At 32.5% G+C, this 23120-nt stretch overlaps 1 protein-coding gene across 16 annotated transcripts in view; it reads left to right on the plus strand.

Annotated features, from left to right (window-relative positions):
* PCNX1 (pecanex 1) overlaps positions 1–23120 on the plus strand; it is a 163255-nt gene that overhangs the window by 66535 nt on the left and 73600 nt on the right. For 10 of the 16 annotated variants that reach the window (XM_035719475.2, XM_035719481.2, XM_049113321.1 and 7 more), the window contains 4 exons: positions 3228–3360; positions 8619–8803; positions 21166–21256; positions 22711–22768. In XM_035719475.2, the coding sequence (XP_035575368.2) occupies positions 3228–3360; positions 8619–8803; positions 21166–21256; positions 22711–22768 (467 nt within the window). The remainder of the gene's footprint in view (positions 1–3227; positions 3361–8618; positions 8804–21165; positions 21257–22710; positions 22769–23120) is intronic. The other 6 variants (XM_049113326.1, XM_049113327.1, XM_049113328.1 and 3 more) reach the window with 2 other exon arrangements.

Raw genomic sequence — 23120 nt, forward strand, 5'->3', positions numbered from 1 at the left:
TTTTAAAGTGTTTTCTCTCTCCTGTCTGGTTCTTTAGTTCAAAGGTTTTTTTGTGTGCTTTGTTTTCTTTCTCTTACAAAGTTAAAGGATTCAAAAAGTTTGTTGTAATTGGGTTGTAGAAGTGAACTTTCATCAAGAGACTATAACTTATGTGACTATGTTTACAGCAAATTATTTTAAGTGTTAAAGATACTTTTCTTACAGCAAATTATTTTTATGAATTGCTTAGAGCAACTTATTTTAAGCTGTAAAGATACTTTTCTTTCCTTGGCACTAATAGAACTGGACCCCTCCTGGATCCTATTCCAAATAGAGATGTTTGGTATGAGTAGTATATTCCTCAAGGGGTATGGTTTAGTCTTGTTTGTTGTGATCATAAACTATGGCATGGTGTTTTCAGTTGAATGTGTGATCCTAGCTGCTGTTAAAGTAGTTGCTTTGGTAAACATTCAAAATTCTTTTAGCATTAGATATTTACACCCCTAATATTATAAGGACAACATAGGTAGTAATCATAACTCCATTTTAATACATTGTTCAGTAGATTATTATAAACTTTCATCTTGAAATGTTTCCAAAACTATTGGATTAAGAGAGTAAGTAGTAGTATGTAGTTCTTTTCCAGATGACAAAATGTAAATGGTGTGATAATAGCCAAAAAAAAAAAAAAACAAAAAAAAAAAATTACGTTCTGAAGAAGCCAAAGAACATTTTGACTACAAATGGACACCTTAGTTTGTATTTTCATCTTAGTACTATGGAATAACTGGCTTTTACTTAAAATTCGCACCGTTAAGTCTTCAGTAGAAGGAAGATAGTAAAACTGTTCCTATTTCCCTTTTATTCTCAATATTCAATGATTACATATTGTTTCCAAATACATATTGTATCCAAATCCTTCAGAGTAATTTTAGTTCATTTTATGAATTAAATTATTCTCCATACATTATATCTGGGTGAAGAATAAAAGTACCTAAACTAGATATCTAAAACTGGAGATAATGTATAAGTTTCTTTTTTTTTTTTTTTTAAGTTTCTTAATGAAATGAATTGACCTGTAAATTTGAGCAGTAGTTTCTTACACTAGAATAGAAATCTTCAATATAGGTTCATAAAATGTCTTGAGTTTTAAGAGTAATTTTAAATTCTATAACCTGAGTTAACCTTGCTGATGTCTAAGCCGTTAACAGGAATACCAGTCACTCATCTAAGTTTTGCTTGTCTTCCTGCAAGTCGCTTGTTTGCTTTGTTTTATCTTTTATCCAATCAATGACTGCCCTGCCCGTATGTTTTCTCCTTTGTGACAGTGCTGGTTGCAGTTTACTTCTGTTGAGGAGACAATGGTTAGGAGTAGGCTAAACACACAGTATGCTTTGTAGATTGTAGTGACAGAAAGATGTCCTTGAATTTCTACATCAGCATTGTCCAGTAGAACTTCCTATGATGATAGAAATACTCTGTATTGCCCCAATAATGGTAACCACTAGGTATGTATTTTATTGAGCACTCGCAATGTAGTTCATGAATCTGATAAGCTGAATTTTTAATTTTATTGAATTTTAATTAAGTTTTACAATTAAGTTTTAATTAAATAGCCACACGTGACTAGTAGCTACCATGTTGGACAGCACAGGTCTAGATGACCAGGTTTAATGATCATTTGTTCTCACAGGCCATATGTAATTTTTGCATACGTGAGCTTTTGCATCACAAGTAACCTTTTTCACATTTTAAGTAATTTTCATTATATCGTAGTTAAACTGGAGGGAAAAAAAAACAAAAAAATATTAGCTCAAGGAGTCAAGTCTGATTTGGAGCCAAAGCCCCAATGCCTATTCTTATTTAGTTGCCTAACTTCAGAAGGGGGAAAAAAAAAAACAATTGTCTTGTAATTTGTGACTTCTTACTGGCATAAGCTTGCCAAATGGGTAAAATAATTGTGTGCTTGTCATTAGCGCAATAAAAGGAAACAGTGCCTACATAGAAACACTGTGCCTTCTGGAGGTAGTGTGTACATTCCTAATCATAATAGATTCATTACACAAAGAATATTCCCTGGTGCAGTCAGGGAAAAAGATACAAAATGTAAACATTAAAAAGCATACTTTATTAGAATCAACATTCACATTGGTAGAAATGGCTATTGCTAAGCAGAATAATTTGAGAATCAGTAACTATGCTTTTCAAATGTCCAGAAAGCTTGCAACAGAACTGAAATCTGAATACAACAACATTCTTGGATTTGTAATCCTTTTCATACTGAATAGAAAAAAATGTGTTTGGAAAGAATGTTTCTGTACTAAGTTGTTTTGTCTTTATTCATACTTAGTATGAAAATATCCTTTGTCAAAGTAAAAAATCATTCCTAAAATATTTAGATCACAGTGTTTAGATCACCAGGAAGCAATTGTTTTAAATTCAGATAAGCATAATCTTACATTTTGTTTAAGAAATTGAAATCTATTAGAATGGTTTTATAAAATTTTACATAATTCTGTTAAGCCATAGTGATTTTGTCATTGTTGTGTATTTGGTTTTCTTATGTACTTTATAGTTTTTGGATTAAATCAAATGTCTGTGCTTGTCATCTTGGTGATACTTGCTCCTGATGTTGAGGGGACCTGTGCTGGGGCATAGAGTTGAATAAAATCTGATGGAAGCAAAATACCTTACCTTAAGATATATCCATGCTGTCTTGAATTAAACACTTAAAAAGCTGCCAGAGTTGTGGCATAGGGCAGTGTGGGATAGACTATTGCTTTACTTCTCAGCATCAAAAATGAAGTACTATCATTGCTTGCTTGTACTGTCTTCTTGACAGGAAATAATGCTCCATTCCTATTAGTTGGAACTAACAAATAATGGTACTTTTGAGGTTGACTTAATTAAAGGGGGGAATAGAGGATTATGGGACTAATTGAGGCTTTTAGAGAAAGATTTAAGGCAGCAGAGATAATAAAATAGGAAATTGAGTTTGAAGAGAAGATGGTGAGGCCAGATGCATCAAAAACATTATTTTTAAAGAAACTGTGATCCTTAAGTAATTGACGTGTGTTTTGTGTATTCCTTGATACGATAGATTAACAGCATAGGTATGAAAACCGTTTGGCTCAATTAGACAACTCCTCTTTACCTTTGAGGGTGGGAAGTCAGGGGAAAGGCAGGCTCAGCTGCTATTTACATCTCTGACCTAGGCTCCTATTTGACCTAAGTCTATCTTGATGCAGCAGCACAGGCCAGCGAGGAGGCAGTATCCTTTCGCCGTGAACGCAGCACATTTAGGCGCCAGGCAGTACGGCGCCGGCACAATGCAGGGAGTAACCCTACCCCTCCTACATTGCTCATCGGATCACCCCTAAGGTATGGTATTTTAAAATTCCACCAAGCTTAGCATGCATGTTAACAGACCTTCTAACCTGTTCTGTCAGTCTGAAGAAAGCATTCAAATAAGGCTTTTCTTTTCTCCCCAGTTTCTCTCCTATGGTTTTTAAGTTCTTGGAGCTTTCTCTGCATGTCATTATGAGTCTGTTGCATTATGCATGCCTTATGTTGCACTTTTTCAACAAAATGATCAGATTGGTGTAGCAAATTTTAAATAGCAAAATTACTTTAGAGTGGTTATATAAATGTAAATAGAGGCCTTAAGTCAGCTTTTCATTTTTTTCCTACTCCAAATTAATATTAATGCAGCATCTTTTCCCCAACATCTTGACAGTTTAATAAGAACAAATATGGACTGAGTGGTGAGCTTGTTGAGGAATACTGATAACTGACCTGAGCTTGATAAACCAGCTATTTTATTTCACTAAAATATGTATTTTGCATTGCTTAAAAATTGGTGTCCTTTATTTCATAATCACTAGGACCTGGTAAATTACATGGAACTAAATAAAATATTCCATTTATAGTAAAATATGGTCAATTGGATATATGTGTATGTATTTGTGTATATCTGTGTTGAATTTCTCAACTTCTGCATAGAACTGAAGAAAAAACATTTTTACTTTTCCCAATATTTCTAATTAAGAAGGCATCTATTTATAATATTGGGAATAGTTTTCCATTAAAATTTTAGTGTTTTATTCTCCATTGTGTCTTATGAGACAAAATATTTGTGCTCTATTTTAAGAATACAAATATGGACAAAAATGTTCTACTTGTGCTTGCTTAAGCAGTGCATGATGTCATATACTTTTATTCATCTCTGTGTTGAAAAACGCCATTACCAAATTATTTTCCTACATTTTAGTTTGACATTCAAAAGGAAGAGCACTTGATGACATAACTCCTGTTAATGCATGGTAGATTCCAAAAGCCAGACTTCTTCCCTTGGTAAAATCTTGTTCTTGAGAGTAGCAAAATGTTTCCTTTTACATTCCCCTGGGATTTAAGACTTGCTTATTTTTCTGGATTTTACATTACAGTCAGGAACTTCATCTTTTGTAGGTCATGTTCCTAATTAATCCTGCAGTAATACATAATTCTGTAAAAAGTAGTGTGGATTAGTTAAACTGACACTTAAAATATAAAAATGGGAAGGCACCAGTTCAAAAAACATTTGGTCTAAAAACCTTTTCTGAGCACTGTTGCTTTTTGTGAACCCTCCTTTTCTACGTGCCTTCTCCTCTTTTCCTTTGCTCCCTGAACTAATTTTTCCTTCTGCTACTGGATTGGGGGTGGAGTCCCAACCTACAGAAAGAGCTCAGCATCTCATTTTATTTTTTGTTTTATTTTTTTCTAACCGCTTCATTTTGCCTCTCGAATAATACTTGCCTTAAATATGTTTGCTTTCTTACTCCATGTTGATATTAATCCTTTTTTTAGCTTCCTCCTTTTAGTCTTTACAAACCCTTTCATTCTTTGCCACAAATAAGCCTGCTGGATCCTACTCACCAAACAAATGCAGACAAATTACTTTTTTTTCTTTGCCTGGTGGAATATTAAAGAACTCTAGCCAGTCATGTAGAATTTTGTAGGGTTTTAAATACATCACCATTTAAATGAGGATATGGTATGAAGCTTATTTGTAAAGGGCTAATGTTAGAAATTTCAGAAAGTCTAGTAGTCAGCATGTAGATTTCACTAAGGTTTCAGGATCTTTCCAGTATAAAGGTTGCATGTATCTTAAATAGGCTGACTTCATCATGGATGAAGTAAGATAAAATTTAATGTAGAGAAATTAGAAGAAACACCAATTTGAGAAAATCTTTTTTTAAATGCAAAAGTATTCAGGTAGAGAATACTGGTGTTAATTTTCAGTTTGACTTCTGTAATCTCAACTTTAAGTAAATATAGGGTGGCAGGGTCATGGAAGAGTTGAAAACTTGTTTGTCTAAAGGAAATGGAATAGGAGTAATAATAACTTAATTATTTATGTAAATACCTGTAAAATATACTAACTTATTTTAAACTTTAATGAATAGTGTGATTGACAGTCAAAAGCAACTTGGTAAAATATATGTCTCCAAGGATTGTGAATGAATCATAAATTGCTTCACAAAGGGAATTTGCAAATATTTTTTATAGTTGTTAGACTATCCTGTTCCATAATTATTTATAAATGTGGTTTTTTTTTTCATTAAGTTAGCTTTGTAGGTAGGTTTTATAGACCTTGACGGTTCGTCTCAGTTACTAGAGATAAAAGCAAAGATCAATATTAAAAATTTTATGATACTAATATTGAGTTAGTTCTGTATTTATCTATTTTTATCAACCCAAATATGGTATCTTTTAGAATAATTAACGAACTGGAATGAAAAGAAAGTAGTGCATTTTGGGGAAGGGAAAAATATTTACTATATTCCTAGGTTTATTTTTTTAAATATTATAGGATTGAAAGATCTGGAGTCAAATAAGGTCATAGTAATAAAAACAGAATCCATGGTTAGAAATTTATAGGGACCATTTTGTGATGCTCAGGAATAAATCCACCAAATATTTGTGAACTGTGTTCAAGATACTCTTGAGTATTCTTTGGAATCTGGCTATTCATAAGAATAATGTGATCAAATTCTTAGAGTTTATTATTTAGTTGTGGAGACACATACAAAAACAACCAACATATATATAAGGCAGAATGTGCCAAATACTAAATAAGTGGTACAGAGGACGGAGACCAAGACCAGCTATATTTTTTCTACCATTTAAATTGGAGATGTTAATTACTAAGATTGCATGTCAGTGATGCTATTAATAGGCAATAGTTAGACCTAAATTTCTACCTTTCCTTTTACTATGTTGTAAAATAGTACCTTTTCTCAAACTGGTAGTTTTGATATATAATTGGCACTGTAAAGAATATTAGTTCCTGTAAGTTATTGGTTAGATAAAGTACAACCTGCCAGGAGTAGTGTTCCTACCAACTTCTGCAAAAATGATAGACTTTTTTGTTGTTGAAGGATTTTGAAATCAGGAATTTAAGGGACGTAACATTTATGCCTAGCTTTTGATGTTCAGAAACTTGACGGCCACACAGATTTTCACTTGTTTCTTTGGTTTCTTTATTCTGGAGTTGATTTCCATGTGTTGCCTGTTATTTTGAAAACCTTTTTATATATTTGGATATGTTGAGGATTACTGTATTCTCAAATGTGCTCACAGTAAAATACATCTTTACTGTTATATACCACCTTTGACTTTAAGTGAAAAAAAAAGTATAGGAAAATTTGTTTGTTGAGTACATATCGTATAAAGTTCTTCTGTCTTCTGAATCAGAAAGGACCTAGTACTTGAACTACTTAAAGGTTTTATTCATTAGAATTTTCTCCCTTGCGAAATTTGGTCATTTATGTAAGGTTTTGTGGATAACTTTGGATAGATTTTTGAGGAAGAATAGCAGACTTATTATGTATGTATAGAAGATACAACCATATTTAATTAGTTTCCAAGATCATCTCTTGATTTATGTTGATTGTACAAAGATTCTACTCCAAAGAAGTTAAAACACTCATCATTAATTGCTTTAAAAAAATAATACAAGTAAGCATCGACAAGTCAGCATTGTTTAGATTTCGTTTTTTTTCATGGATTCTGTATATTCCTCTGCCCTACCTAGAATATATACTTTTCTTTGGCTCTAAAAGAAGCCTGAAATGTGAATGTTCCAGATAGTGATGGCTAATAGAACTTTCTGTGGTGGTGGATATCTGTATAATTCACACTGTCCAGTGTGGTGGACACTTGATACTAGCTCCTGCCCACTCTGGTAGGTTTTAGCTATGGCAGCCACAGGCTACTTTGTGTGGAGGAAAGGAACTAAGATTTAAGTTTAGGTAGTCACGTGTGGTTACTGTATCAGATAGTGTAATTCCAGAGTATATTCTGTTGCCATAACCACAGGCTTTAGCAACATAAGCAATATTTTCTACTTAGTCTTTTATTATATGGTTACTTCAAATTACAGCTCTTTTCACAGTCTGTGCAGATAAGTTTTATAGGCATCATAGAAGCCATTGCATTGAATTCAAAACATTAGAAGTTGATACTCAAGAAAATGATAGAGTAATTGAATGAGGCTCTCCTAAGCAGCATTCTTTTTTTTTTCTAAAAGTGTAATTTAATAACAATGCAGAGTTACTTTGAACCTCATGTAGAGAATGACATATAATAAGTCATGAGTTTCATTACTTTAAATTTGAGTATTATATGAAGAACATTAAAATTCATAATATTTTAAAATAAACATCTAAAATATAAAATGAGTTAATATAATAGTTTCTTAATCATAGATTTTTAGATGATTTTTATAATTTTAATAAATGACAAAACAAAATACTAAGTATTTTAAAAACTCTAAGATTTTAAAAAGACTGTAATAAACCCTGAGAAATGACTGGTTTTCAAATTACTTTTAAGATTTTCTAAAATGATGGGTTCTTGTTATTGAAACAATGAAATGGATCAGAGGAAGGTAGTAGCATGTATACAGAGCCTGTGGCCTTCTTTAAAAAATATGTAGGCTTTTCACAGAAAAAATATTTAATAAATTCATCACTCTTCCAGCATCCCAGCATCATTTGTATTTCACTTGGTTGAGTCGGTGTTTGTTACTCTGCTTCTCTCGCATTAGTTTGTGATTTTCCTTTGATTCAAAATTGTCACTTTGGTTGCATTTGATAAAGATTCTTTGGTTCTCAAGTGTATAAAACCTTTGTTTTATTGTGACTCCGAGATGCCAGGATATTTGAAAGAAGAATTCTAAAATTCTTATAAAGGTTATAAATAAAAGTACATATTTAAACTGAAAAAGAGGATTTATTTGTCAGGGACCAGCTACAACCCACATATATTTAACATGCTTGTATTTCTTTGCTGCTTTCTTTGTCCTCGTACTAGAATTTTGTTGGCTTGCTGTGGGAAAAAGTCACAGATTGATTAGCTTACATGTACATTAAATGTTTGCTGTGTTCATCACTATGAATCAGATTTCTAAGGATTGGAAGATTTAAGGGCCCAGTATAATCTGTGTATTTTACAAAGTTTGTTAGCTCTTTCTTAGGTTATGTTGAAAAAAAAATCAGGTTATGTTTCGAAATCAGTTTTCTATATTGACTTCATTCTAGCTGTTGTTTTTTTCTTTTCTTCCCTGTAATGTCTCCCCAATCCATGTTTTTTCCTAGCCTTCAAGATGGTCAGCAAGGCCAGCAGTCCACAGCCCAGGTCAGAGTCCAGCCCCGCCCCCCTTCCCAGGCTGCAGTGCTCAGTGCTAGTGCCTCCTTGCTGGTGAGAAATGGGAGTGTCCACTTAGAAGCCTCACATGACAATGCATCTGCTGTAGGCGGCAGCAGTTTGCACGATGAACTTGGTATGCAGGCCTTCTGTAATCTTGGTGGTAAAAAACTTGAATGCAGCAGATAATGGGTAACAATGATTGTTGTTCTTTTGTGAGATAGGTTTCTTTGGAACTATGCATAAGAGCACTTGTTATAGGATATGTCCTGTGTGTGAGGAAAATTTGACTTGCTTTCCCCTTTTTTGTTTCTCTCAACATTTATTCTACATTTTTTTTGAGCATGTCTATTACTGATAGGTAGTTAAAAGGATTAACAAATGTTTATGCATTAGTGTTCTCTTATAATGTGTCGGGCAATTCTGTTATTCTTTGGCACTTGTACCATGTAGGAAATGTTGATTTTTTTTTAAAAAGTTATTTTTTTTAAACCTTAATTTCTTTGAATTCGCTGAACATGCTGCAGGAAAGGCAAAAGGCAAAAATACTTTCTAATGGTGTGTTTCTAGAGAACCTTTCTTTTGGGTGTTCTATATTTCACTTCGGTGTCTGTCACCTGAAACAGACTTACTATACTCTTAAATGCAGTACTCAGGGTGCCATGGCTCTCTACTACTATCAATAACTATATCAAGTTTTTTCTTTTTCCTATTAATATATCTATAAATATAAGTTATTAAGTAGTTAATGCTCAGAGGAGGTGGTATAGTTTAAAATCTCATTAATGCATATCCACTTAAATACCTATTTTGTCCCTTAAAGACAGTATTTTATACTGTTTTGGTTTCTGTTTCTCTATATAATCCATCTTTCTTGTGTTCAGAATGTAGATTAATAACATTTAAGTCAATACAATGAAGAAAATTTTGGTATAAAAAACACACAGTTGAAGGCATTACATTTGCTCACCGTGATTTTGTTTATCCATGTTTAGAACTGCATTTCATTTATAAAGATGATAATCCACTTGACACTTTGGCTGGAAGGATGTGCAGTGTAATGGGCTCTTTATTGACTCTTCCTATTTTGTAAAAATCCTTATTAGTTCCAGAGAATTAACAAGTATTAGATATGCATATTGATGAAAATAATTATCTTTAGCAAATCTTAGGGAAACTTGAAAATGGTCACTAAAAGAGAAGGCAATAAAACATTGAGATTTTAGAGTGCTTTTGCTTTTGCATTTATAATTTGAAAAAGCAAAGGAGTTTATTAGGGTCCTCAGTTTTACTTGTGTTGAAATAGTGATACTTTTTTTAGTTGCAAATATATTCAATTAATGTCTTTCACTATTTCTCTCAGATTAACCCAAAGTCTTTAGGAACAGAGGATTTATCAGTTTGTGCATATAAAATTATAGTGCTATCACTGTTGCCCTTTGGGTCTCTGGTAGTAGATTTGCTAAAAAAAAAAAAAAGCTTAATTTTGATCCATTTTGGATTTTTTTTACTTCTGTCAAATGGAGCATAAAATGATGCAGTAGATGATTTTCCTCTATGAAACCTAACCTACTCGAAAAACTTGGTAAGAGAGCCTTTGTTGTAAAATACCATCCTTAATCCACTTGCAGGTTATTAAGAATATGTGCATTCATGAACTCTACACAGTTCTGAAGATGAAGGTGACTTTAGCATCTGTGGGTGAATATTCAGAATGTTGTCTTGAAATTTGGATTTTTTTCTGATTGTTGGCCTGTGGTAGCTGGATGCTGCCAAATTGAATGTATTGTGATAATTAGCACAAAACAAGCAATCGGTTGGACAGTGTATACCTGTTCCATAGTAAATGAAATTGGCCAAAAAAATCCTGAAAATGGGCTGAAGTTGAACTTAAAGGATTGGGTAGAGACACTGATTTTTGTAATACATTCCACTAGAATATTTTTGTTGCAAGGTTTAATTTCTACATTATAGTTAACAGTAGTAAGATAATTTTAGATAAATGAATTTGGATACTATATACTCAGATGTTAAAGTTAGTCTTAATATTCCCTAAAAAAATGAAGTATTCAGAAATAATTGTTTCCAAATTTAGCTGCTTCAGTTGAAAATTTAAGTGTATAATATTTACACGTGAAAATGTATATATACACAAAATATGTTTATATAAAACATTCAAACTATATATATATACATTTTTACATATATATGTTTTAGTGCATATAAGTGTTTGCCTCTGTACACATGTATAGGTAATAATTGGCTGTTTAAGCAGAGGCATAGCTTTGTGGATTAAAGGAAACTTGCAGTCAGGCACTGTTTAATTCTAAGCCTAGGTAGTTTTCCTTAACTGTTTTCTACATCTTTACTTTGTGGTGCCATAGTAGATAACCACATTTATTTCCTATATGAAGCTCTGAGAATCCTTATTTCTCTTTTGAATTTTAACTAGTGCTTCAAGGCTACCAAGTAACATTAGACATGGTGGAAAAATTCACTGAAGATAGTATTTTATGGATTTTATTAGTAGCTTTTTCAGCAGATGAGACTATTTTCAGCATACTTAACTCAGCAGGCATAATTGGTAATCATAATTAATGTTAAAAACTGAATTATAAGTATATAATTTAGAACCTAGTTGGAAAAATTTGGGTGGTTTTCTTTCTTATTTATAGACTTCTGTGCAAAATAAAAAAGGTTCAAGTGATGTAAGTGACAGATAAGTTTTGAAGTTAACACTTGAAAAAGGCAATTACTATCTAAGAATTTCTCAAATCTTCAGTGTAACCTGTTACTTTTTTTTTTAAACACATCTTAAAGGTTAATTTCCTTCTCAGTAGTCTTTTAGTGGACTCATTTTTTTGCAGTTGATTTCCTCCTATATTCTGAATTAAGTTGCAGTTACACTTAATAAAATAAGCTGTGCTTAGTGCCCAGATAAGTCACTTGGGAGACTGAATTCAGGTAGCCTTAAAGTTCTATATCTTATAAGCTTTTCCTATGAAACTTGACAATTCCTTCACAGTTTTTATGTTAATCTCAGCATCCTCTTATAAATTAAGACTAATAAATTGATATAATGATGCCTGTATTGTTGATAATTAAATTCTTTAATATGTAGCTCATCTCAGAGGAGATGTTCTAGATAAGGTCTGGTAAAGCAGGAAAATTTATGTGGTTTTTTCTTTTTCCTGTGTATGAAATTAGCTGTGGTCAGTGGTGAGGATATGCTTTGAAAAAGTATATATAAAATTACATAAAATGCTCATGTAAAAAATAAACTGGTATAGACAAGAAATAAGGACAAATTTGTATCTATATTTAAAATATAAAATATGTAAATATCATAGGTGATAGTCTTTTGATGAATTTAAGACTTTCTTAATTTCATTAATGCATTAGAGGTTTAAAAAGTAATGTGTGAGTTGATTTTTCTAAGGTTTTCTTTTGTTTCATTGCTATGCAAGGATTGACAAAGAAGGTATTCTTTGAGATAATCTGCTTTACTACAGAATTTATTAACTTGAAAATGTGGTCAGCTCTAGAGAAAGTCTTAAATCTGGCTATACCCTATTGCCCTTTTTATTAAGCGGTTTATAACAGCTATGCATTATTAAGCAGAAAAATGATTTGGAGGCTTTTAAATTTTTTACTTTAAAAAACAGAGGCTTAGATGATACTTTCAGTGATTTTTATTAGAGTTAGTCTTGGTATTTAAAAAAGGTTATATATATTTATGTACTAGTCTTAGCATTTTGTGCTACATTATAGGCACTTTTCCTTGTTACTATAAATACAGTTATGAGGGTATAAGGGATCTGATTCTATACTTCAATGCCCTGTGTTATGGCAGATCATTTTCATTTATCTAAACAAAGAGTCTTTTTGTAGCAACCTTGACCTTGTCCTTTATTGTTCTTCATTGTTATTTTTAAGTACAAAAAAAAATACTGAATTCTATTTTATTTTTTGGGGGGAAGAGTGCAACACAAAGTATATATAAATGAAGGTAAATGTTTATTTTTATTGAAGCAGTAAAAATCCTTTATTATAGCTAAAAGGAAGAAGTGTTAATAAGTTTGGGGATATATTCTTCCTTTTGATAAAGTTAGAATGTGCTTTTCCCATTCTTAGGAATATAAGTTTAGAAATAGAAAATATAATGAAAGTGAAGTCATCTGTAATTTCATCACTTAGAGATATTCGCTTTGAAATTTTTAATTTTTTCCTTCCTGTCTTTTTTTAATGCATACAATTATATACTTTTCTGAAACGTACTTGGGATCATGATGTGTGACTTTTGTGCTACTGTATGAGTTTTGTATCTTGCTTTTTTCACTTAGCATGTGTGTAATTTACCCATGTTATTAATTGTTCTTTAATTTGTTTGTGACAGCAAAATATTTTCTCTCTTAAATCTCCATGAAAGGCAGTGTAGCATAATAGACTCCAGAGTCAGACTTCATGGATTCCAATCTACACTCTGCTGCTTACTAGCTGTGTGACCTTTTTCAAGTTATTTTCTCTCCCTGTGTATCAGTTTCCTCATTTATCAAAGGGTCAGTAGAGGTTTATGGTGAGGATTATATCTATTAAAATGTGCAAAGCAATTAGAACAGTGCCTGGCAATAATAATTCAATTACATAAATAATCATTGCTATCATTATTATTAACATTATTTAATCATAATATATGCTTTAGGCATTTTGTAGAAGATAACTAGAGAAGATAACTGGGTCTGGTTGAGATATCCAGTTTGTTTTTTTGCTTGTCCATGTTGTGAAGAACTAACTAAAGTACTAGACTAGATTATCTACTTTTGAATATGAACATTTTTAAGATTCTAAGTTAAACCTGATTAATATATGCATTAACTGAAATCTAGGTTGGATTCTTCAGTGGAGGACACCATCCCCCTAGCCCCTCACCAGTCACTTACTGAAATAAAAGAGAAGTTTGCATGTCTCTCAAACAGTTTAATGGGAGCTATCCCTAGCAGATGGATTGGTTCTGTTATCTTCCACATGTGGCTTCCCTGCTGGTCCATGGTAACTGTTCTAGTTATTGACTTTATCTGAAAAACAGGAAGGGGAGGTATTGCTAAAAACTGTAATAACAGTTAGCCTGTATCTTTCACATTGTGACTTGAGACATGTGCCTGTCACTTTCTCCCACCTCCTGTGGGCCTATACATAGTCATACGGCAACTTCTAGCTGCAGGACAGGCTAGCTAGCAAATGTCCCTAACTAGGTGGACATAAGCCCAGCTGAGATTCAGTGAGGAGAAGGTCATATGAAAAGGAAGAGGAAAGGATGAATACTGGAGGTCAGTCATCAGTCTTTGCCACAATAAGCACTTCAAATCAGTAAGATAAAGATTAATAACTAGAAAAGTTGAGAGTTTAAAAAATAAAATGGTTTGCAATCATAGGGAAATAGTTCACTTTACTCAATTTTTTAAATTGCAAATTAAAAACAAGGTTGAGATATTTTTTTCTTTGAATGTGTAGTATGTCTATTATTGGAAAAGGTCTGAAGATTAAATGTTTTTGGAGGGCAGTTTAGAACTATAGACTAAAGGGATCCCTGGGTGGCGCAGCGGTTTGGCGCCTGCCTTTGGCCCAGGGCGTGATCCTGGAGACCTGGGATCGAATCCCACATCAGGCTCCCGGTGCATGGAGCCTGCTTCTCCCTCTGCCTGTGTCTCTGCGCCTCTCTCTCTCTCTCTGTGACTATCATAAATTAAAAAAAAAAAAAAAAAGAAGAACTATAGACTAAAAATGCTGACAGCTGTTAATCTACATATTTTACAAACTGGCAAAGATATATGTACATGGATATTCATTGTAGCATTGCTTGTAATTTTGAAAACCTTTAAGCAATCTAAATGCCTATTATTAGAGAACTCCTAAAAGAAATATTACATAAACATAGTATAATACTTAGAACTTGATGCATCTTTATTATTGATATGAAAAGTTTTAAGCTAGTTAATAAACAAAAGTAAATTTTAGAAAGTCTATATGAGGAGAGGGATCCACTTGTCTTAGAAAAACATACACAAAAATTATTCATGAGAACACAGTGGTTATCTCTAAGGAGTGGGGAACTTTTTTTCATTTTATATACTACTTTGATGACACAGTATTTTTAGAAATGAAATGCATAAACAAAAGAACAAATATCACTCTCCAAAATCTTGATTTATATTTTGTAGGAATTCCATGTATTGTCTCATACTCTTCCATCTACTTAGACTTTTACCTGACCAGTCTTTTTTTCTTTGTTTTTAAATCAATTTTATTGATACATAATTTAGGTGTGATAAATTGTATCCATTTAACATCTACAATTGATGAGTTGTAACAGATGTGCACATCTGTGAAATACTACAATGGACATACATTTCTATCATCTTCAAAAGATTCTTTGTTGCCTCCATTGTAATCCATCCCTCCTCCACCCCTGCCACAGGCAGCCGCTGCATTCTTTGTCATTATTGTTTTCCCTGTTTTAGGAGTTCATATAAATGCAGTTGTAACATGGCCTTTTGCACCTGATGTGATACTTTTGAGTTCATCATGTTGCATGAGTTAGTTTATTCTTTTTTGGGATGAGTATTATTCCATTGTATAAGCATATGTATATTGTATATCCATTCATCTGATAGGCGTTTGTGTTGTTTCCAGATTTGGGCCATTGTTAATAAAACTTAACTGTCTTCAGAAGTGGTTTTACATTCTCACCAGCAGTGTATATGAATTGTGCTTGTTCCCATTCTTGACCCCGTTTGTTATTGTTGGCCTTTAAAGTTTTGGACCCAGTGATTTTTTATCTTATTTGTAGTTTAAATTTGCATTTCTCTTAGAACTAAGGAAGATGGGCATCTTTTGATGTGTTAACTGGTTATACATATATCTTCTTTGTGAAATGTGTCCAAATATTTTGTTCACTTTTAAAATTGGGTTGTTTTATTATTGAAGTGTCAGGTTTTTTGATATTTTAGATGTAACTAATTTGTCAGATACAAGTTACAAATATTTTCTTCCATTCTGTAGCTTGCCTTTTTGTTTACCTGATTATTTGTAATGTCATCAATATTTTTGTTGTGTTGTAGATTTTACCAAGATAAGGATATTCCTTTGAAAAAAAAATGTTAGCAGATGATGAAATCATAGCAGAATATGAACTTACCCATTCACTTTTGGAAGGTTCACCTGATCTGGGGGTTAGGCAGTGAGAATGGAGACTTAAAGAACTGAGACTTGTGGTGTTAAGTCAGAATTAGAAGACAATGGCCATGTCAGTAAAGCATATCAGTATATAAATCTATTTTACTGTTGCCAAGCGATAGAGACCTCAAAAACTCTCTTCTAAACCATTAGCCTCTTTCTTCTCATACCTGCTCTTTTCCTTATTCTTCTGTTTGAAGAACCTAGCATAGTGTTGAACATCCCAGGAAGAAAGACTGATTCTCAGTATTTAAACTTTTAATTACAAATAGCATAGTGATTTGATTACCATTGTAGTACAGTAGTTAAAGAGTTTTTAGAAGCCTACAGCTTTCTGTCCAGGACAGGGGTTAGCAATGGCCCATGGGGTAAATCCATTCAGCTTGATGCTTATTTTTATAAATGAAGTAAAATAAACAAATGTTATGTGTGTTCTGTGGCTGCTTTCATGTTACAGTGGCAGTCATATTATTGCATCTGACCGTCTGGCCCACAAAGCCTAAAGTATTTCTTTTCTGGACTTCTATAGATTAAGTTTGCTAACCCCTGGTCTATGGAGGAACAAGTCCATTAACCTATAAGCAGAAATAAAATGAGCTATTTCTGTCAAAATGAAAACTCATGTTTCCTCGGAGACTCCTAGGTACCATTAATGAAGATAAGGATGGTGCTATCCAGGAAACTGGAACTAGTCTTAAAGGTCTTGTCTCTTAAAAATATAGTAACATATTCATTGAAAGAGCATTGTGAACACAATACACCTCACATCAGAAATAAGCACTTTTTGTGGAATACTTAAGTTAGTCATGTAGATGTGTGTGGTCCTCTAACAGCCTTCTAAAAAGCACTATATAAAGCTGCCTCCCTTGTGTCTGGCTTTGCTCTTATAGCAACTTCTAAGAGTTACTATTAGAAAAAAGAGAGATAGTTTAATAGCATACCAGGATTAGGCTTAGAGGATGCAGAATTAACAGAGGTGAGAAAGAAGGTCCAAAGAAAGAAATCAAGAAATGTAAGAAGCCTCCTTTGTTGTTGGTACTGGGAGGATTAGAAAAATCCTGCAGATGATCTGTCCTAGTCACTACCTCTTTCCAAGGGACATAAATGAGAGAAGTAACATCAAGAGTGCAATAGGGGTTTCCTAGCTGAGTGAGCAATCTTCATACAGTTTGTGCCAGGTAGTAAGGAATTTTATTGAAAGGATGAGTTAGAGAATCCCCTTGATTTCTCATGCTTTTTATCAGTGTAATGCCAGTGTTTGAGTTTGTCTGCTGCACCATTCATGATTTCAGGGAAGTGTTTCGAGTGTCCTTTTCTTTAAATCAGTATCTAATTTTACTCATCTTCCTGTTGTTCATCACTTATTTATTCACTTAATGGTTGTTTGAAATTCTCCTACCTAAAAAAATGGTTTTGTGCAATGAAATGTAATTTTTTTAGGCATTAGCAATCTATTGAACATTCAAAACCAAGAAATACCAGATACCTTAACTTTTTTTTCTTTATCTGTAGAGGTGCTGTCTTGTGGCCAATACCATTAAGCCTGAAATTCCAGCCCCCAGTCTTGTTTATTTTGTCAGAAAGTAATTGTTTTCTTTTAAAATCATGACAGAGCCATTCTGTCAGATATAATTAATTATGACCTGGGAGTTGACTATGATGAGATAACTTAGTTTTTAATCCTAATTCAAAAAAAAAATTTTAAAAATCCTAATTCATGTGAGAAAGACACATTTCATTGATATTCTCCTCAATTTATATTACTTGTAGTACAGTAGTTAAAGAGGTTTTAGAAGCCTAAGGTTTTTGGTCCAGGACAGGGGTTAACAATGGCCCATTGATTTTTTGAAAAAAATCAATACTTAGTCTTTTTCTTAATAGGGAGTAAAATAAAAATAGGATTATTAATTAAAGCCACATTTTACTTTGCACCTCAAGGATAACTACCTTATGGTTTTAATCCTAAATGAAATATATATAAAATTGTTAACGTATGCTAAGGATATTTGTACTAATTTAGGATATTCTTAATCCTTTCTTAATCTTTTTAAACCGGGATCCCTGGGTGGCGCAGCGGTTTGGCGCCTGCCTTTGGCCCAGGGCGCGATCCTGGAGACCCGGGATCGAATCCCACATCGGGCTCCCGGTGCATGGAGCCTGCTTCTCCCTCTGCCTGTGTCTCTGCCTCTGTCTCTCTCTCTGTAACTATCATAAATAAATAAAAATTAAAAAAAAAAATCTTTTTAAACCAATAATAATATATGCTTCTTTATGTTTTGGTCATTTTTTAAGATGCTTTTAGTAGATAATTATACCTTAAAACATTACTAAGTTTTTCACTGAAACCTTAGGCTCTTTTTAGTGTAATTTTTTCCTGAGTTGTTGATCCTCTGAATAAAATTTGCTGCTTTTGAAGTAGTACTGGTTGCCAAGCCCAAAGATATAAGGGGAGACAGAGAATCTGTTCTTTTGGTGGACTTACATTAGGAATATTATAGCATGAAGCCTTTATTAGCTTATTCTGACCTAAACATGTTCTTAAAGTTTGTAAGTAGACAGAAGCTTCTTAAGAAAAAAAAAAAAAGCACTGTTGAAGTCATTGCACATTTGTTAAAATTATAGCCGCCTTTTTCATATATATATATATTTAATTTTATTATTTTAAAAAAGATTTTATTTATTTATTCATGAGAGACACACAGAGAGAGAGGCAGAGACATAGGCAGAGGGAGAAGCAGGCTTCAGCAGGGAGCCCAACGTTGGACTCGATCCCAGGTCTCCAGGATCAGGCCCTGGGCTGAAGGTGGCGCTAAACTGCTGAACCACCTAGGCTGCCCTCATAGATATATTTTATGCTTTGTTTAAATTTCTAAAATTTACAACTTTTTAGTCATTGGTTTATAAAGCATTCGGGTTCTAGATTTACATAGTAATAAAACTACTCAGCTTCTCTAGCTTTCTTTGTCTAAAAAGCTTTTTGGAGGGCATACTTTATTTTTATGTTTCTATTTATTTAAAATGCAACTATGTTTCCTGTGAGATATGTATACATAAAAGATAATATAGTTGTATAATGACTTAATGTTCTTTTAGTGTTTCATTTGAAAATTACAAAGAATAATATCTCTAGTCCATTTCAGTTGCATATAAATATTTATTATATTCATTATTCCCCAAACAGGACTTCTATTATTAAAAATCTGATACAATGTTTAATTACTTAATATATTTCAATAATTTAAATTCTATTGAATATAGTATTATTTCTAAAAATACACACAAATTAGGTGATATAAACACTTATATTTATCCATTCAGTTCTTACTGGATTTCACACATAGTAGCCAAGCCCTCCCAGCTCTTTGTTACTCTGTGATTTAGCCATTTACATGGGTTTATAATTCTGCATTTATGCAATCTGTGATTTTGATCAGATGTTTCTGTTTTCTATTAATATGAGCTAATTATAGTAGTACAGCCTATTTTTCATTTTCCATTGTAACTGAGGAAAGAGTACAGCATAAAAAAATCACAATTTAAAAATAATTTTGAAATCTTGGTCAAGCCAGTATTTTTAATATTTTTCTTCACTAAAAATTTCAGCAATCACCTTATCACTTCAAAAGTTTCTCAATAATACACTTAAGAAGAAGCCAAACAGACAGCTATTATTATTTCATTTTAGTCCATGAATCTGGTGTGTTTAGAGGTGCTAAGAGCGAATGATTCATGACTAAAAAGATGAGGGCGGCACATGGGGGTGGTAAAAAGCAGAGTTTTAGATAATCCACTTGCTGAATAATCCTCTGAAAAACAGCAAATGAAGAAAACATTTCATAGAATGCTTTTTTCCTCAATTTGTCACAGGAGTATATTATTCTGATTTGTAAAAAATGCTACTACAGAAAACATCATAATAAAATATTTGCATATTTTGACCCATAGAAAGTACTCAATCTTACTTAGTACTTTATAGATTCTAATCCTTTTATTTTATTTTATTTTTTTTGATTCTAATCCTTTTAAAGAATGAAATTATTATTGAAATGTATTGCTATCCCTTAGTTACAGGATTAGTATATTATGGGGCCTATTATTGTTATTTTTCAAGGATTTCATTTAAATAAGTCTTTATTGTATACTGTGTTTGCATTGTAGTCATCTAAGGGAGATCTTTTAGCCCTGACATCCTGTTGAAATTGCCTTTAAGATTCATCATGTTTATAACATCAATAAAAAATAATCAAAAGCAGCCTAAACTAGTCCTGGATGGTTGCAGTTATATACCTCATCTCATTGCCCTACTGGAAACTTATATTCATTTATTTATGCTCCTTACCACTGATGATCTCCCATGGGTTGTTAAAGTGAAGAACTCATTGCAATCTCCAGATTTTTAAAATTTCCCTATCAGAAATCATTTTATCTTACAGAGTTCATTTTAAGAGTTTTTAAAGTCTATATTCCTTTGCAACCAATGTAATTTCTAAACTTTTTTTTCAAATCTGTAGAGATATTTGGCTACAGCAAATGATATCCCTAAATTTTTTTCATAAAGTTCTTACAGACTCATGCAACTAGTAATGTTCATTAAATACTGTGATTTAATTATCACCAAATTTATTATACTTCATTCATAGAACTTCCCTAGATCTATTTTGACACTTCATTATTTCTTAGAAAACTAAGCATGATGATTATTAAGGAGGGCACTTGATGAGCATTAGGTGTTGTATATAAGTGATGGCTCACTAAATTCTGCACCTGAAACTAATATTACACTGTGTTAGCTAAACAAGACAAAAATAAAAAATAAAACACAACAAAAAAAACCCCAAAACTCTGAAGGTAACCTCAGAAATTTGTTGTCTTGCAGTTTGAGCTATCTTAAAACTTAAATAGCTTTCCAAATGGCCATGCACCAGTTGCAAAGTGGTCAGGTGCCTTTAAACATTAAATTAATTCATGTGATTACTTCAACTGAGAATGTCCTGGGAGGGGAAAAGAGGAGACTGGATTGCAAAGCTGACTTAAATCCCTTACTGTTAAAACCTGATTATGTATGTTGACATTTTGTCCTGCTGTTCAGCATTCCTTTTCAGTTCACATCATGCTGAATTACAGGCAGATCATTGTCTTAAAAATATTTTGGAGAAAGTTTATAGTACATTTTCTTAAATTGTAACAAGTTTGAAATGTAATGTTTCCAGATGGAAGAATTCTGAGTATTCTAATGGCTTTTTAAAAAAATCATTTGTTTGCTAGGTAAGTTCTCTTCTACGCTTTATGAGACTGGTGGCTGTGATATGTCACTTGTGAATTTTGAACCAGCTGCAAGAAGAGCATCCAATATCTGGTATGTGTGAAGTCATATTAGGAGACATATATTTGCCATGTTTAAGGCTTTTAGGCCTTGAAATGGAAAAGTTATTTTGAAAACATTTGTTCATGTTGGCTTAAATAATTTGTCTCTGTACATTTGTCTCCAAAGATTTAGGGTAGGACTTACTGCTCTGGAAAAAAGAAAGCATTATTCTTAAAACAAAAGCTGTTCTGTATTTTAAATAATTAACTTAAAATTCCCTGTAGATTTTATAGTGGGGGTGGTGGTTTCCCACAATTTCAAATTTAACTGTAAATTTCGTGCTACACACACACACTGCATGAGCAATAAAAAAGCTTATTTTAGAAAAGCTTATTAGAAAAATAATTATACAACTAAGTTCAAACTCATCAGTTCTCTTTGTGTAATTTAAAAGTTTTATTTCTATGTAAGGTTTTGGTCAAGTATCTTTTTACATAATCATTCTTATTTTGTTTTAAAATCTGTTTAATAGCTATAAGAAGAATTTCTTAAAATATGGGTCATATGTTACATTTAGTTTCTTTCTCTCCTTCCCTTATGAGGAAATGGCACTATAAGATAGAAAAGCACGTAAGAAATAGAAATCTGGATCGTGCAATCAGTTACAACTTAAAATTTTAATCTTATTCACCTAATCAAGTTGTTGCCTTGAAATCCTTTATTAAGTGATTAGCTCTCTTCTTTTACAGAGATTATTTGATTCCTATTTTGGGCCTTCTATTTAATAATGAGACATATCTATTTATATGTTATACACCTGTGGGCAGTTCACTTAGTTTTTAAAAAGTTTTTAGGGGCCATTTAAAGCATTAAGATCTTGCAGTCACTTAGCTTGCTGGAAAGATAAAACATGCTGGCTAAGCTTTTTGAGTCCAGTTTCAGAACTGACCCAGTTGAGAATGACCAAATTGGAGTGTTAGGTGATTTCTTAACAGTGGAAACGATAGAAAGATGGAGCAATGGAAACAGTTAAGTGTAATATAATTTAAGGTAAGAAGAGTTCCTTACACCGTAAATGTGGTCAGGTCTCAGGTTCAGAATCTAAACTTGACTGTGGAAATGGAATGTTCACATTCTAAGCTGTTGTATTACAGCTTAAATTTGTTGTGGCTCCAGGCAATATGTTAATTGCTTTCTTAAGCACTTCTCTCAAGAACTTTGTGGCAAGGCATACTATTATCCTATGTTACTCATGTGGACACAGATGTATAAAGGTTGGAAAACTTGTCCAAGATCTTTTTTAGCTAATGAAGAGATTTGAATGTAGGTACTGTGGCCCCAAGGCTATGCTCTTCATTACATCTGTAGGAAAATGCTATTTTGCATTTTGAAGTACATGGAAAAGTGAAGACAGTATAAATATCATCTAATTGTTAAAAGATTTATTTTTCTTTCTGTTTCTCGACAAGCTATTTATTCCATAAAGTTTTTTTATTTTATTTTAGTGACACGGATTCTCATGTATCCAGTTCTACCTCAGTTCGATTTTATCCACATGATGTGGTAGGTTTTCCTTTATTTTTATAAAATGATGTGTGTTTGATTAGCTATACAAATCAGAAAAGTTGAAATTATAAAATAATAAATTTTGTTGAAAACTATGGCAGAATCACCTTTGCTTTTCCATAGTGGATCTCTTCTTCTTGTAAGTTCTTTGTTAGGAAACAAACATCAAACACCATGAAGTTTCATTAGCTGTGTATGAATCAGTAATTACACTTTTGAGAATATGTAAAAGCCCTTTGTTCACTAGTGTCATAATCTGGTGCCATTTGAAAACTTCACTTTGAAAATTATGACTTTGAATATTATTTGTTAGCTGTAACTCATGTAGCAGTGTATATGGGAAGCTTAA

This window comes from Canis lupus, chromosome 8 (assembly GCF_003254725.2).
Source record: "Canis lupus dingo isolate Sandy chromosome 8, ASM325472v2, whole genome shotgun sequence".
In the NCBI taxonomy this organism is placed as follows: Eukaryota; Metazoa; Chordata; class Mammalia; order Carnivora; family Canidae; genus Canis; species Canis lupus.